The 12,671-nt window shown below is 51.8% G+C and overlaps 1 protein-coding gene across 7 annotated transcripts in view; it reads left to right on the top strand.

The window, feature by feature from the left end:
• Window positions 1–12,671, top strand: part of ARHGAP27 (Rho GTPase activating protein 27) — a 29,686-nt gene that overhangs the window by 9,574 nt on the left and 7,441 nt on the right. For 4 of the 7 annotated variants that reach the window (XM_064495811.1, XM_064495809.1, XM_031468565.2 and 1 more), the window contains 5 exons: window positions 10,629–11,036; window positions 11,322–11,504; window positions 11,712–11,792; window positions 11,866–11,949; window positions 12,323–12,390. In XM_064495811.1, the coding sequence (XP_064351881.1) occupies window positions 10,629–11,036; window positions 11,322–11,504; window positions 11,712–11,792; window positions 11,866–11,949; window positions 12,323–12,390 (824 nt within the window). Of the gene's footprint in view, window positions 1–7,149; window positions 7,326–10,628; window positions 11,037–11,321; window positions 11,505–11,711; window positions 11,793–11,865; window positions 11,950–12,322; window positions 12,391–12,671 lie in introns of those variants that run through there. The other 3 variants (XM_064495810.1, XM_064495814.1, XM_064495813.1) reach the window with 2 other exon arrangements.

Raw genomic sequence — 12,671 nt, 5'->3', positions numbered from 1 at the left:
TTCTGTTTGAGGGATGTAAGTTTCCATATGTATCAAATCAAGGTTATTATTCAAACGCATTTCCTTTGTATGCTTTTTTCTTTTGCTCTGATTCTGATTGAAGTTTTTTAAATCTCCTACTCAGATTTTCTCTAGAAAGTTCTTGCACTTTTAATAGCTTTTGCTTTTCCTATTTAACTATAATGCTGTTGGGAGCATATAGATTGTGACTGTCCTGTCATCACAAATTGTGCCTTTGTGTCATTTTGTGGTGTTCCTTTTTAACTTGCTTAGTGCTTTAATACAAAATCCTACCTTTCTGTTATTAATATGATCATGCTTCCTTTTTATTTCATTTTATTCTATTTTTTGCACTTGCTGATCTCTCTTAGTATCCTTTTATTTTCAGCCATTTTCATTTTTCCAAAAGCGTATTTCTTGTATATATCATATCACTGTAATTTTAAACCCACGCCGACTGTCTTTTAATGGAATAATTCAATCTGTTCACATTTCATTTAACAATTGATACACTGCCCTTGGTTTTATTACTAGTGGTTGATTTTGCATTTATTGGTTTACCTTGTGGTTTTCGTCTGCCCTTCAGTCAAGTTGCTGATTCCCTTTTTCTCCCGTTAACCTCTTGTCTTGCTCTGCTTTCCTTGTCATTAGTGGCTTCTGCTTTTTCCTGGGCTTCCTAATCAGATATGTTCCAGGGTGTGCTGTGATGGGGATTCTTTTTCTCAGCGATCCATCTGGAACTCACAGAGCCCTCTTAATCCATAGACTTGAGTTTTTTTCATCTTAGGGAAATCTATCTGTTGCCTGATTATTGTATTTTTTTTTTCTTTTTCTTTCCTTTGCCTGTTCTCTCTCCTGAATGGATCCCCCCCCCCTTTTTTTTTTATCTGTTCCCTCTTTATTTCTATCTCTACGTACTTTTGCTGAGGTTTGAGATACTTCTGCTTGATCTCCCAGGCCACAAATTTAAATCTTGAGAGTGACTATCTTCTTCTTCAATAGGTAGTACAATGATATATTTTAAGTTCTAAAGCAGTCCTTTTTTGTTCTTCTGTGCTTTACTTGCAACTTCTTAACAGTTCTTATTTTTTGTTCAAACTATAATTATATTTTCAGCCCCTCTAGCTTGCTAATAGCTTTGATTTTTAAAAAATAAGTAATATACTTACATGATTTTTTAAAGTCAAAGCAATATTTTAAAAGTACATAGCAAGAATTCTCATACCCCTGCTTCCATGCCCTGTTCTCCATCAGCTCAAAAGTCACCACTTTTATTCATTATTTCTCTATTCTTCAGAGTTTTTTTTATACAAACACAAACTAGTATGAATGTATTTTTTTTTTAGTATGAATGTATTTTTGATTACTTGATTTTCTGTCTCCCTACATAAAGGTAGTATGCAGTATACGCGGTCCTAAACCTTTTTTTTCTTTTTTTTTTTTTTTTTTTTTGCTTTTTTGAGTTAACAATGTATCTTGGAGGTTGTACTTGGAAAGCATCCGTCTCCTTTTTTATAGCTACATGGGTTCCCATCATAATTCCTTTAACCAGTCCACTGTTGATGGATACATGGATTGTGTCCTATCTTTTACTATTACAAAAAAAAAAAACAAAACCGTAATAAGTAATCTTTTACACCTGTACAGGTAAATTGAGGATAAATCCCAGAAGTCTGGTTGCAGGGTCAAAGGGTAAACAGTAGGTATTAGTTAGATGTTGCCAAATTGCTGTGTGTAAGGCTTATACCACTTTGTTCTCCCCCCAGCTCAAATGAGCATGCCTGTTTCCCCACAGCCTTGCCAACTGAGTGCTGTCAAAATTTTGTTTTCCATCAATCTGAGAGTAAAATATGCTATCTTAAAGTAGCTGGAATTTGCATTTCTCTTTCCAGTGAGGATGAGACTTTTTCAATATTTAAGGATTGTTTATTTTTCTTAAAGTAGCTGGAATTTGCATTTCTCTTTCCAGTGAGGATGAGACTCTTTTTCAATATTTAAGGATTGTTTATTTTTCTTTTTCTGTGAATGGTCTGTTGATATCATTGAACCATTTTTTGATTGCGCTATTGGTCTTTTTCTTACTGATTTCTAGGAGCTTTTCTATAACATGGAAAATAACCCTCTGTCTGTTGCATCAGCTGTAATCCCATATTAGAGTTTGTCTTTTGACTTTGCTGTGGGTATTTTTTGGCCACACAAGTTTTCTTAAATTACATTTATGTAGTCAGATGTAAAAATCACTTATTTTATGGCATTTAGATTTTGAGTCTTTGTTACAAAAGCCTTTTTTATAGAGAATTTTGCTCATATTTGCCTCTGAGTATTGTTGTTATGGCTTCACTTTTTACATCTGAATCTCTGCTCCTTTGAGGGTATCTCTGGACAGAGTGAGAGGGAGACTCCTGGTGGTCATCCAGTGGTCCCATCACCTTTTATTGACAGGTGCCTCTTCCCTCCGTGATCTGTGATGGTGTCTTGAGTGTGTTGGGGGTCCTGGCCATACTGGGGTCTGATACAGTACCCTTTTTGGTTGTTTTTTTGTTCTACCTCTCTCCAGCCACTGGGCTGTCAGAAGAATGGAGTTTATTATATGTCTTTGCTCACCAGGGCTAGGGGTGTACTGTTGGGGTGCCCCATTTGGCAGGGGAGTGGTGGTCTCTGCCAGTGGGCCTGTGGGGCTGGGCAGGTGTCGAAGACATGGGCAGGGAGTGCTCAGCCCACCTGCTTGGGTCCCCATCAGCCAGGGGTCAGGTACCAAGGCTCAACCTGCCTTCCCACTAGGGTCCCATGGCCTCCCGGTTTGCCCTGGAGTTTCCCAGGTCCCAGGCCCTCTCACCTCTTCCAGCCCCCACTTGGCTTGGGCAGTAGAAGTTAGTAGTTGGAATAAGAGGAGAAGCAGGACACGTTTAAGCTGCCGTATTTCCAGAATCCCTGGCCCTAGAACTACATCTTAAAGTGAGAGAAAGAACTTTGTCTCTGATAGATTGGAGTCGGGGAGAGCTGGGAGGGCCAGTTTGTGTCCAGATAAGAAATACTGAATACCTCGTAGAGTGTAACACTGAGGATGCAGAATAGTTAAAAAAAATTTTTGAGGTTTTTTTTAACTTTTTATTATGAAAATTTTTCAAACATACAAAAAAGCTAAAGGAATACTAAAGTAAATAGACGTAAACCTATTATCTAGATTGAACAATTACTGATGGCTGCATTTGTTCTTTTTATTTCGCCAAGAAAAAAAATGATAAAAATTGTAAATTCCAGACTCCATCGTATTTCACCCCTGAAAATGTCAGCATGCATCGCTGAAGAATGTTTTTCTCCATAATCATGATACCATTATTATATCTTAGAAAGTTAACATTAATTCCTTAATATCATCTAAAACCCAGGCCACAGTCAAATTTCCCCATTTAACTTAAAAGAAATCTCCCACAGCCGGTTCAAACCAGGATCCAATTCAATGCATTCTTTGCATTTGCTTGTCTCTTAAATCTCTCTTGACAACCCCTTCCCTTTCCTTTTGCCCTGAAAGGGACTTACTAAAGAGACCAGACCAGTTGTCCTGTAGAATGTCTGCTTTAGATTTGAGTGTTTGTTTCCTTGCGGGAGGGTCCGTGTTCCTCTAACCCCTGGGTTACCTGGGGACTGGCTGGTCTGCAAGGCTTCTGCAGGTCGTGTTGCCAGGGCTCAGTGACAGATGATACAAGGGAAGCAGGAATCAAGGGTGACTCTAGGTCTTTGCTTGAGCAACAGAGCTGATGCTGAGATAGGGAGGAGGAGGAGGATGAAGACAAACTCGATTTGGGAACATCCATCTTTTCAATGTACCTAGGATGTCTCTGGGGGCAATTGGATTTCTCAACCTGGAAATACAGTTGCAAGTTGTTAACCTAATAAAGCTGGTTGAGCCTTCTCAGATCAGCAGAGTGAAAAGCAGAGATGGGACACCAAGCACCCAGGAGATGGGCAGAGGAAGAGGAGGCAGACAGAGAGGTCATGGCCCGAGGCGGTTCAGAAAAGGGAGGGTTATAAGGACTCAGTCCTGCAGAGGAGTCAGGCCACACCAGGGCCCAGTCTGTTATCAAGGAAGTTGTAGGAGATCTGAGCAGGGCCCTGGGTGTGAGTGAGTGGACCATGAGATGGTAGGCACACATTCCTTCAAGAAGTTGGCTTTGAAAAGGAGGAGGGGAGGGCTGCGTCCAGAGACACACTTCTTTTTCTTCAAGGTGGAGAAAACTTGAGTTTGTTGAAATGCCAAAGAGACAAAGGCAGTCAGGTGGCAGGGACTGAGATTTGAAGTGAGGCAGCTTCTGGGTAAATGAGAGGCAGTCGGGTTCCCCGAGCTTGGACAGGAGGACCCTGTATCCCCAATCAGGGGAGGGAGAAGGAATGGTGGGCCCAGGTGCAGGTTCGCCTGAGGGAGTGGCAGAAGATGACCACCCTGTCCCATTTGCCCCCTCCCAAGGTGGGAGCCTGCCAGCAGAGTCCTTGAGAGACCATTTCTGATTCCTCCTGGCCCAGCAGCAGGAGCCCTCCTGGGCATCTGCCGGCCTTACTCAGAGCACAGCGGGTGGTGAGCGGTGAAGGGGCTCCACCCCAGGCCCCACTCCACCCTGAAGGAGCAGGCCGAGCAGGCAGCCCCATGAGGTCACCAAGAGGCTAGGGGCAGAGTCCAGAGCCAAGGGCGCTCAATCGCTCAATCGAAACCCAAAGCCAGAAAAGCAGAAGTGCAGCCCCATTTTCTTCCCCGTGTCCCATGTGGGTGTGGGAACTCAGGCGCCTGCTTGGCTCTTCCGCACCAACCAGCCCTGGGAGTGGGGAGAGAATGACAGCCCATTCCGTGGATAGAGAAGCTGAGGCAGAGATTCCAGGGGTGGCCCAGAGAGAAGTTTAGGCAGTCTACACAAGAAGCCAGGTCTCTGGACTCTGGCTCCATTCTTTTTTCCTTTTAATTGAAGGAAGCTTCTGTCCCAAAAGAAGAGAAGCACCACCTCAGGCAGGCCACCGGGTTTGGAATCTCACCCTGAGGGCCTCTCAGGGGCAGGTCCAGGCTTGGCTCCCTGTATTCCAAAACTTGATGACCTGGACTCTGCCTGGCGACCCTAGCCTCCCCGTTGCAATACGCTGGTGGACGCATCGCTCAAGGTTAGGGGTGGATACTGGGTGAGGTCTGGACTCTGTCCTGAGGAGGTGTGCTCAGGGAAGGGCCGGATGCCAGAACAGGGGCGGTTCTGTACACACAGAGGCCCTGGGGGCAAAGATCACAATTTATTCCCGCTCCCCGCCACCCCAGCCCAGGTGGCACAGAGCAGCCTCAGAGTCAGCCAGGGAGGCCCTGCCCCACTACCACGAGCCCCATTAGCCAGTCCCTGGGCTCGAGGTGCTAACTGGCAGACATTTCTTTTGCCTCTGGCCCAAGAGAGCTGATAGAACTTTCTGGTTGCACCTGCTCCTGCCCTAACACTTCTGTGAGGGTTTTGGAGAGAAGGGTGATGTGCAGCTGGCTTGTTCTGTCCCCTCCCCAACCATGTGCCTTTTGAGGCATGAGGGTGTGGTGAGGCAGGAGGACCCCAGGGGGATCCACTGTGGTCACCACCTCCTCTCACTAGGGGAGGGGAAGCCCAGGCAGGAGGCCCAAGGAGCCACCTTGGTGACCAAGAGTAGCCCAGAGCTGTGTGGGTTTTGCTGGGTCCCCGTAGTGTATGGCCAGAGCCCAGAGGGAGAACCCAGGTGTGAAAGCCAGGCCTCTTACTGGGGAGGAGTAGCAGGTGGGGCGCTGGCTACACTTTCTGTGGTCCCAGCCACCCTCCCCACCACTGTCACTCCCGGTCCCTGCCACAGGGAGACCCTGCTCCCCAGTTCCACCTGTAGGGCAGTGCTGAGGTCCTGAGATCCCACCCTAGCTCATCCCTAATGGCTCCGCTGCCCTGAAATTTACAGAGGCTCTCCTGGGCTTGGCTCCATCTCTCTTGGTGGCCTGTCATGTATGTGTGTGTTTGATCCCTGGCCCTCAGGGTGGGGGCAGTGTGACATGTCATGTGTATGACAAATATGAGGACTCTAGGCCTCTCTGGGGGATTAGTCTGCCCCTGGGCTCTTAGACTTCTGGGCTTCTGAGTAAGGGTCTCCCCAAGAGTCCCAAACCCCAAACCCATGCCATGCCTGGCTTTCCTTGGGTGTCCCTGTCCTGAGCCCACTGTGGGTGCAGGGGAGGAGAGCCAGGGCAGGGGGCCAGAGGATTATTGAAATGGATGAATGGGAGTTGTGGGGTCTGGGATCCAGGTGGGAGGGTGAGGGCCAGAGGCTGAACAGGAAGCTGGGCAGTCAGTGCGCGCGAGTCTGCCGGCTGGCAGGTGGCAGGCACTTGGGGCTGGGGAGGAAATTGCTCTGAGAGGGTTAATGAAGAGATGGTCCCCAGGGGCTTGGAGGAGGGGCCGCAGCTTCTCACCCAGGACTTGCTGTGTCCTCTGTGAATACCCACGTGGTGAGGGGGTGAAGAGAGGAGAAACCAGAAGAAAGCTCTTAGGGTGGGGTGCGGGAGCTAATCCCTGTCCCCCTTCTCTGGGTCCTTGGAGAGTCGGGGAGGGGCACAGGCATGTTTGGGTATGCAGGTGGGGGTAGTGACCATGTATCTTGGTGACCAAGGCTGAAGGAGGCAGACCCAGGCAGTCAGGCGGGTAGATGGTGGTGTGGTCAGAATCCCTCCTATTCTCCACGTGGCTGGAGGGATCTGCTCCCTCTGATAACCACATCTGCCCAGACCCCTTCCTTTTTGAGACATCCCCCCTCCGCCATACAAGCTTCCTCTTTTCCATCACATGCTCCCTGGGCCTTGGAAGAGTTGACAGCCGCTCACTGTCCTGTCTACGCCAGCTCAGGCCCCCTCTGCCTGCCGTATCTGTGCAGCCTACCCTTCCCCCACCCACAGGCCCAGTGCCATCCTCTGTGGATCTTGCTCTGTGGCTATGTCTGGGCCTGGGCCTCAGAAGTCACTGATAATCAGAGTACTGAGTGGAGTGGTCACTGGTGTCCCTGAACACACATACCCCTGATCTGAGGCACCCGCACCCCACCCCACCCTGTCTCAGGCAGCCTCTGTCTCAGGCAGCACTTCCGCAGCCCTGACAGGAAATGGGTTGGAGGTTCAGCCTCCCGCCATCTCAAGGCAACTTCTTGTTCCCGTTGCCCTGTGCCAGCCCTGAGGTTGTACCCTTTGGCTCCACCCCCAAAGCCTTCCCAGGGCTCCATCCCAGCAGCTCAAAGGGGACCATTTGGACATGATTGCCAAATTAACCAGGAGGCAGAGTCGGGGCCCGCGGGGACAGGTAGGCGACCCTGGCTTTAGGGGGTGAGCTCAGCCTCTGATGGGGATGGCGGAGGGGCCTGTAGGGTCGAGAGGCTGCCAGTGGGCCTCCATACTCTGGCCCTGTTAGGAGCTGAGTGAGTGGGGTCCAGAGCAGGGAGCCCCACAGAGGCTGAAGACTCCTTTCTTTCCTCTTTCCTTCTCCAAGATCCCGCCTGTCTGATAGGGGCAGCAGAGGGATGCTGAGAGGTGGTGAGCAGCTTCGGGGAGGAGAGGCAGGCCTGTCACCTGCATGTGGGCAAGGGGAGGGAATCAGAGACAAGCGGGGCACTGGGGACTGGGCAGCGGCGTGTGGTGAGAGCTCTCGTGGCCTCTCCTGGCTCTGTTCTCTGGCCCGAAGTGGGAGACCACTTCCTTTTTCCCACTCGGTGCCCCTGTGTTTCTAAAGTGACTGGAATCTGGGCTCCAAGTGCCCTAGTCAGACCCCTGTCGATGGGCTATGTCTGCATCTAGTTCGGGTGCCCAGAAGTTGGGAGCGGGGAGAGGGCAGCTCTGCGAGAGCTCCCCCGTGAAGGCCTGAGGGCCTGGAGGGCCTGGCCTCACCTGGCTCCCAGGGGCCAGTCTGCTCCTGGCTGCGGCTCTGCCGGGAGAGGAAAGCACCTCTACCTTGGCCCTGTGGGGGCTTGACAGAAAGTTCCAGAGCTTGAAGGGGCCTCAGGGCCACTTCAGTTCAGCTCTGTCCACAGGGCTGCAGCGGCCCTAGCAGGGGTGGGACTCGGCTTGCCACCTCCAGTGAAGGCCCCTCACAACCTCCTGAAGCCACATGTGTCTCTGAGGAAGCTCCAGTCCTGAGACTGGGCTTCTCTCCAAGGGGCATTGCTCTGCCCACATCTGGCCTCTGATCTGCAGTCTGGAGTCCCACAGTGTGATTCTGTGTCTTCTCTTCCCGGTGACAGTTCTGTCACATGGGGGGCAGGGCTAAATTTCTACCTCCCAGATCTCCTCTGTGCCTCCTGGGAGTATTCCTTGTACGAGAGCCCCATCAGCGCAACCAGCCTGGGGCTCCTCGTGGACTTGAAAGTTGGTAGATTGGCTATGTGCTGCAGGGCATTGGACCATCTGCTGGGGTTGCAGGGTGCAATGTGACTGTGATCAATTACAACATCCTGGGTCTTACTCTCAAGAAAGTCCTGCCTTTGGGGGACAGAGAAGGTAGGCAGATGGGTGGACAATGAAGTGACCATCAAGGCAGAATGCCATCAGGCCCTAACAGTGACAAGCAGAATGCCATCAGGCCCTAACAGTGACAAGCAGAGTGCCTGTGGGGTAGACTTCTCCTCGGAGGGAGAAGGTGTCCCCCAGGTGAGGCTTGTGAGCCGGGTGCCAGCGGAGAAGCAGAACTTGACAGGCAGACCCTGGGTGGGGGACAGGGGGTTCCAAGCTGCGGGAACATCTGCAGCAAAAGAACGGCGGTAGGAAGATGCCTTTTGTGCTTGGGGGAGGGTCGGCAGGCTGGTGTGGTTAGAATACAGGATGCCACAGGAGGGCTGTTGGTGACAGAGAGAAAGGAGAAGTGGGGTGCAAGGTCCCATCTCAGCCACACAGGAGCTTGTGGGGTGAGGGAGAGGAGTGCGGAACTGGCAGACTAGTGGACCCACCTCTTCCTGCCCCTCGGTGCCTGGGACCTGCCACACTTTCTAAAACGGCAACACCCCCTTCTATTTTTGTTTTACTGTTAGCAGCAATCACCACTGATGTGCTGTGCATTTCACTGTCAGCCTGCTTGTTCCCCCCACCACTGACACACATGTGTACTAGAGTGTTGGCCCTGCTAGGGCAGAAATTTGTGTCCATTTGTCCACGCTGCATTCCCAGTGCTGAGAACAATGCCTAGCACAGAGTGGGCGAATCTTTGCTGGACAAATGAATGTTCTTTCAGGGGCGTGCCCAAGGCTCGGTGAGAGGCCGCCTTGAGCAGGACAGGCTTCCCCTCTTAAGCAGTTTACAACTTAGTGAAGGTGTTATAGCAACAGAGGAACTTCTAGGATTTTTTTTAAAGGTGTATTATACAAAATTTTGAGGTTGCAGAAAAGTTTTTAAAAATTAAACAAAAACAAGTCTAATTCCTAGAATTATACCGTCCAGAGATGACCCTCCATTAGCATTGTGGAGGGTTTCTAAAACCACAAAATTGGAATTATGCGAAGTTTACTATTTTGAAATCTGCTTTTCCCTTGTACCATTATGCATTCTTAGAAAACAGTATTAATTTCTGCCTGCTGTTCTGCTGCCTGGGGTTTGATAGTGTCAGTATCTGTCCTTCTGGTGGGTGCTAGGCAGGGTGTGGAGGGCACACAGGAGGAATCTTGGGAAAGATCTTGAACTTGACACCTGAGCTGAGTTCTAAAGAAGGAATAGGAGTCATCCAGGTGAGAAAGAGGTGGGGATGAGCAGGCTGTGAACGAGCTGAGGCCTGTAGCAGAGGCAGAGACGGTGTGGGCCTCCAGCAACTCAGTGTTCCTGGAGTTTGAAGTTCAAGGTGGGGGTGGGGGGGAAGCGGGGAGGAGTGGCAGGAAAGAAGGTGGAATACAGGCAGCCCTGGTAAAAACCTAAGACTTTGCTCAGCAGGCAGCAGGCAGCAGGGAGCCCTGAGAGCCTTGAGCATGGCCAGGCTTATATTCTATGTGACTGGACCCTCCAGCCTACCTGACTTTCCTTTGGAGGGGGAAGTGTGGCTCACCTCACCTTTCTTTGCCCTGCCTTCCTCCTTCCCCACTGGCTCTCCTCTCTCTTTCTCTTGTCTGAAATTGATTTTGAGGCCTGCAAACTCTGTATTGGGGAAGTTCTAGCTCCAAATCCAGAGGCAGTACTGATTCCAGTCCAGATCCTTCTTTGTGGGGAAGGAAGAAGGGTTAGGGGCTGTAAAATGGAGCAGGGCCCTGTCCCCATGTGATGGGGTGGGGCAAGGGGGAGAAGGGACTGGTCCCAGGCAATTATCTCTATTCCTGCCCAACCTTTAACTCACACCTGTGAGCATGCTGCTGGGAGAACTCCGTTATCGGTATTTTACTATTGTTAGTAAAGAATTGATGTAATTGTCCCACGCACCTGGGGCACTTCATAATTTACAAAGCACTTTAAGGAACATTTCCTCCGTTCTCTCTTTACTACGATTTCCGATATCCGTAGTGGACTGGCAGACATTTTGCAGCCGGGCAGAGAGATGCTGTGACTTGCGGAATGTTGCCCAGGTGGCAAGTGCCCGAGTAGGCTCGATGTGACCCGGAGCTGCCCTGAAGGTCACGTCTCCTTCCTCCTCCCGCAGGTGGACGACCCCCCGGAGCCCGTGTACGCGAACGTAGAGAGGCAGCCTCAGATCACATCGCCGGGTGCCGCCCCAGACCCCTGCCCCGGCCCGGTGTGGGAAACACACACGGACGCGAACACTGGGCGCCTCTACTACTACAACCCGGACACAGGCGTGACCACCTGGGATTCGCCCTTTGAGGCTGCCGAGAGCACGGCCAGCCCGGCCACCTCCCCAGCCTCGGTGGGCAGCCACGAGAGCCTCGAGACCGAGTGGGGCCAGTACTGGGATGAGGAGAGCCGCAGGGTGTTCTTCTACAACGCGTTGACAGGCGAGACGGCCTGGGAGGACGAGTCCGAAGACCAGCCTGAGGACGAGCTGGAGATGCAGCCAGGCCTGAGCCCTGGCAGCCCCAGGGACCAGAGGGTGAGGGGCGGGGCCTCGTCCAAATGGGCGGGGCCTAGCCAGGGTTGGGGGTCTGGCTCTGAGGGCCTTGGACCCGCCTCCTGCTTCGCAGTGCCCCTGGAACTGAGGGGGAGGGGCGGGGACAGGCAAGGGGTGGGCGTGGGTGGCTCTGAGAGCCTCTGACCCCGCCTCTCACTCCAAGGCCCTAGAGGAAAGTTGAGGGGGTGTGGCCCGGTCCGAAGGGCCTGGGCCCGGGGTGTTGCTACTGGCTCTGAGAGCCTCTGAGTCGTCTTCTGCTCCCTGCAGCCCCCCACCCCCGATACGGACTACCCCGAGTTGCTCACCAGTTACCCTGAGGAGGACTATTCCCCCGTGGGCTCCTTCAGTGAGCCCGGCCCTGCCTCTCCTCTGGCCACACCCCCAGGCTGGTCTTGCCACCTGGGCCCAGATGGGCAGAAGCTCTACATCAACAACTTCACCCAAGAACAGGTAGGCGCAGGGGGCAGGTGGGCCCAGACAGACGCGGGGCCGCTCCCCTTAATGCTCTAAACAAGTTACCGCGCGGGCTTCATGCCAGCCTAAGACTATCACCCACTCCCGCCCCTTTAAACTCCTTGGGGTTATGTTGGGCTCTGGTTGGAGGAAACCTTTTGCTCTCCGCTCATGAGATGAGCTAGGGCATCCCTCTCCCCACAGTGGGTGAGGTTGGAGGACCAACATGGGAAGCCTTACTTCTACAACCCAGATGATGCCTCTGTTCGGTGGGACCTGCCCCAGGTAACCAACTGGGAAAGGACAGTAGGGTAGGGGGAGTGGAGGGGATTATATATGACAGTATCTTTCTCCCCAGATCCCTGTCCCTGCCCCTCGACGCATCCACAGATCCAGCCAGGACAGTGAGACCCCAGCCCAGGCCAGCCCCCCTGAGGAGAAGGTAAGGGAGGGGCATATAGGACCTGGCAGGACCTCCACAGAAGAAATGGGGGTATTTCTGCAGGTCCTGGAGACGTGGTTAGGCATATCTCTGACATTTGCCCCAGCACTAGCCCAGGCTGAGTGAACCTGGGACCTGGGTCATCCCAGGCTCAACTGCGTGAGGCTAGGAGCTGGAAGGAAACCTTTGCTGCTGCTGCTGTAGCAGGCAGCCCCCTACCAGCGACCAGGTAGCTGGGCTGGCAAAGAAGGTTCAGTGGAGACTCAGGCCCAGCCTGTGGGGAATTGCTGGCTGAGAGGTAGACTAGCCTCTGCCTCCGTCTCTCTGGTGGCTCTCCCCTTAACTGCCTCCTCTTTCCTCTTTTCTCTCTAAGGTCAAGACCCTGGAAAAAGCAGGTGTGCTCCATCGCACCAAGACGGTGGACAAGGGAAAGCGGCTCAGGTGAGAGCCCATCCACCCCCAGACCAGGGCAGGGTGGGCCTTAATGATGACGTTCACTGAGCACTTCTTATATGCCGGGCTCTGGATAGTCCCCATAGTGATTTTATGAGGTCCTTTGAGGAAACCAAGGCACTGAGAGATAAAATAACTTGCCCAAAGTCCCTTGGCTACCAAGAGTTAGAGCTGGGAGTCCACACTTCACAGTTGGGTGTCCCAAGCTGTGTTCTTAAACTCAGTGCGCTGCTCCAGGGGGTAGGAGGGGGTTCTCAGCCCAGCGCCAA

This window comes from Camelus dromedarius, chromosome 16 (genome assembly GCF_036321535.1).
Source record: "Camelus dromedarius isolate mCamDro1 chromosome 16, mCamDro1.pat, whole genome shotgun sequence".
NCBI lineage: Eukaryota > Metazoa > Chordata > Mammalia > Artiodactyla > Camelidae > Camelus > Camelus dromedarius.
Note: the sequence above shows the minus strand (reverse complement) of the source record. Positions and strands in the feature narration are given on the sequence as shown.